The 2,744-nt window shown below is 53.1% G+C and overlaps 1 protein-coding gene across 1 annotated transcript in view; it reads right to left on the reverse strand.

Annotated features, from left to right (window-relative positions):
- The window catches only part of Cat (catalase), a 42,998-nt gene extending 40,748 nt beyond the window's left edge, over positions 1 to 2,250 (reverse strand). The window contains exon 1 of the mRNA XM_005384146.2: positions 2,083 to 2,250. Within this exon, the coding sequence (XP_005384203.1) occupies positions 2,083 to 2,148 (66 nt within the window). The 5' untranslated portion in view covers positions 2,149 to 2,250. The remainder of the gene's footprint in view (positions 1 to 2,082) is intronic.
- Positions 2,251 to 2,744: the final 494 nt, after the last annotated feature.

The raw sequence follows: 2,744 nt of genomic DNA on the forward strand, positions 1-2,744 counted from the left end.
AAAAAAAAAAAAAAAAAAGAATAGCAAAAATTGAAGAACAAGATATGAATGTATCTACCAATCACGACGGTGTATACACAGTGCACCGAGATATCGTGGACAAAGGAGATGCCAGTATTTCAGCTGAGGCCCCAATTACAGTTGTGCCTTCTGTTTTGTTTTGTTTTTTTGTTTGTTTGTTTTTCTCCGGTACCGGGAACCGAACTCACGACCTTGCGCTTGCCAGGCAGGCGCTTTTGCCGCTGAGCTAAATCCCCAGCCCAGCTGAGCTAAATCCCCAGCCCCAGTTGTGCCTTCTGGGCCAGCTGTTTCTCAAGTGGGCCACTACCTGAAGAAAATCAACAGCAGGGACTTACCGATTCCCCGACAGTTAATGATTGTCCCAAACAAGAGGCAAGCTAGTCTCGGACTAAAGGTGAGTGCTTTCGAAATGAACAGACTTTTTGCTTTATAAAAACATCACTGCATGGTCCATATTTTTCTCAATTTACCAAGTACTCAGCGTGAATCAGGATTTAGCAGTCACCCCATGGGCAGCCAGTCCTGGCCTCAAGTAACTCGGTTCTAATCTTGACTCTGCACCAACCAGCTGCGTACCCTTGATTAAGGCTCTAAACTGGGTTCACTGTAAGAAATTAAGAAAAACTGAACTATCCTAGTCGTCTAAAATGAATGACGGGGCCAAGACCTTGAACACTTGCCATCAATTTCCCGCAGCACAGTTTGGAGACCAAGCAAAGCACGGCTCTCGTCCGCTCTCGGCCAAGGTAACCAGCAGCCCTGCGACAGGGGCAGGACACTCTTGTCCAGTCTGTCAAAGGGAGCTGCCAATCAGATGCAGGCTCACGTAATCCCACCTCCTCAAAGACGCCCTTCGAGACTTTGCCGCTTGGGCAAGGGCCAGGAATGCCTCCCCCGCCACCTTGGGCTGAAGTTCGCGCCCCCACATCTGTAAAGATTCTTTGGGATGTCCTTTGTTTTAGGGGGCCTGGCAGTCGACTCGGTCGCGCCCTTCACATTACACAGGTTACCTATTTTTGAGCCTCGCACCGAACTGATAAGCATCTGTTTATGTGTCTCTTGTCCCAGGCTAGACACTGAACTTCCCCTAGCGTGGCTTTTTTTTTGGGGGGGGGGTACATTTTATTTATTTATTTATTGGCTTTTTTGAGACAGGATCTCACTCTGCAGTTCAGACTGGCCTTGAGCTCACTTTGTAGCCCAGGCTGGTCTCAAACTCACCACGATCCTCCTGCCTCAGCCTCCCAAGTGCTGGGATTACACACGTGCGCCACCACGCCCGGCTCTTCTTGCAGTTATAAATCGGGGCCAGCGGTGCCTGGCACACGCAGGCACCCAGAGAGCCAGCCCCTACTGTCAGTCGCTGCCGGCCCTAAACGCTAGGCCTGACGTACGTAATGAAACAGTAGATTTAAAAATTATTTTTATTTAGTCGTTTAATGCTGTACGACTACCAGTATCACCGCTGATCGTTGCTGGGGTCAAGGAGACTATTAAACACCCCGAGAACCCACAAACACGAAAACAGGAGAGTTAAAGCTACGGCCTGGTCTCTCTCCCCGCAAACTTCCTTCTTATTTTTTGTCTTTTTGAGACAGGGTCTCGCTATGCAGTTCAGGCTGGCCCTTAGCTCACTTTGTAGCCCAGGCTGGTCTCGAACTCCCAACGATCTTCCTGCCTCAGCCTCCCGAGTACTGGGATTACAGGCGTGCGCCACCACACCCGGCGACTTCCTCTTTTTAGCTGCTGCTCTCTGCCTTTTTGCCCATTCGTGCTTGTCCCGCCCTCACGCTGTGACCTCTGTCCCAGCTGGCACACGTGCAAAAAGTGGAGCCAACCTCCCGAGTGCAGAATCCAAGGACAAATCCTGCAGCCCCGCCGCGCCACGCCCAGAACCCCCGTGCCCGCGAATGCGACCGTCCACCGCGGGAGAGGCGCCCCCGCCGTCCGCCCCCGGTGGTACCGTCCGGGGCCGCCCGCGCAGGGTCCCCGCGCCGTTACTCGCCGTCGCCCCGCTCCCTGCGCGCACCCGCCGGCGGCCTCGGAGGGCACAGGCTGTACCTGCGCTGCCCGCTGCTCCTTCCACCGCTTCATCTGGTCGCTGGCTGGATCCCGGCTGTCCGCCATGGTGTCCGATGAGCGCGGCAGAAAGTGTCCGGCGACCTCGGCTCGCGTGTCTCCACCCTCAGTGGACAATCGTGTCTCGGGCCCAGCGGCTGAAGTAGGCGACTTCAAGCTCCGCCAATCAGCACCGCCCTCCGCCCTGCCCGCCTCAGGAACGCTGCCTTCTGATTGGTCACCGGAGAACGAGGCGGGATGGGATTGGAGGGCGAGGAGCGGGGGAGGGATCTGGGGGAGAGGCGGACCCCAGGCGTAGGGAGAGATTGGGGAGGGGTGTGAGGAAGGCGACCTGACAGGTGGGGCGCCTGCCCCTGAGCTCCCTAAGCCTTTAGGGATCCTGGTGAATTCCTCCACGCAAAATCTGTGTGCTCAGTTTTTATTGTATTATTCCCTTTTGTCTTCAGCTTGACTTTCTCAATTAGTTCTAATTTTATGCGCTTTTTAATTTATTTTTAAATTTTTATCAGTACATATTTCCAGTACAGAATAATTACATTCATCGTAGGGAGTTAGCTGATGTGTGTGCATAACACATCTTAATTCTTTTTACTTCTGAGTATTTGCTACTGGAGGATGGACAGATGCTTTCCTTTTCTTTTCTT

Source organism: Chinchilla lanigera, unplaced genomic scaffold, assembly GCF_000276665.1.
Source record: "Chinchilla lanigera isolate Chin_1 unplaced genomic scaffold, ChiLan1.0 scaffold00021, whole genome shotgun sequence".
In the NCBI taxonomy this organism is placed as follows: Eukaryota; Metazoa; Chordata; class Mammalia; order Rodentia; family Chinchillidae; genus Chinchilla; species Chinchilla lanigera.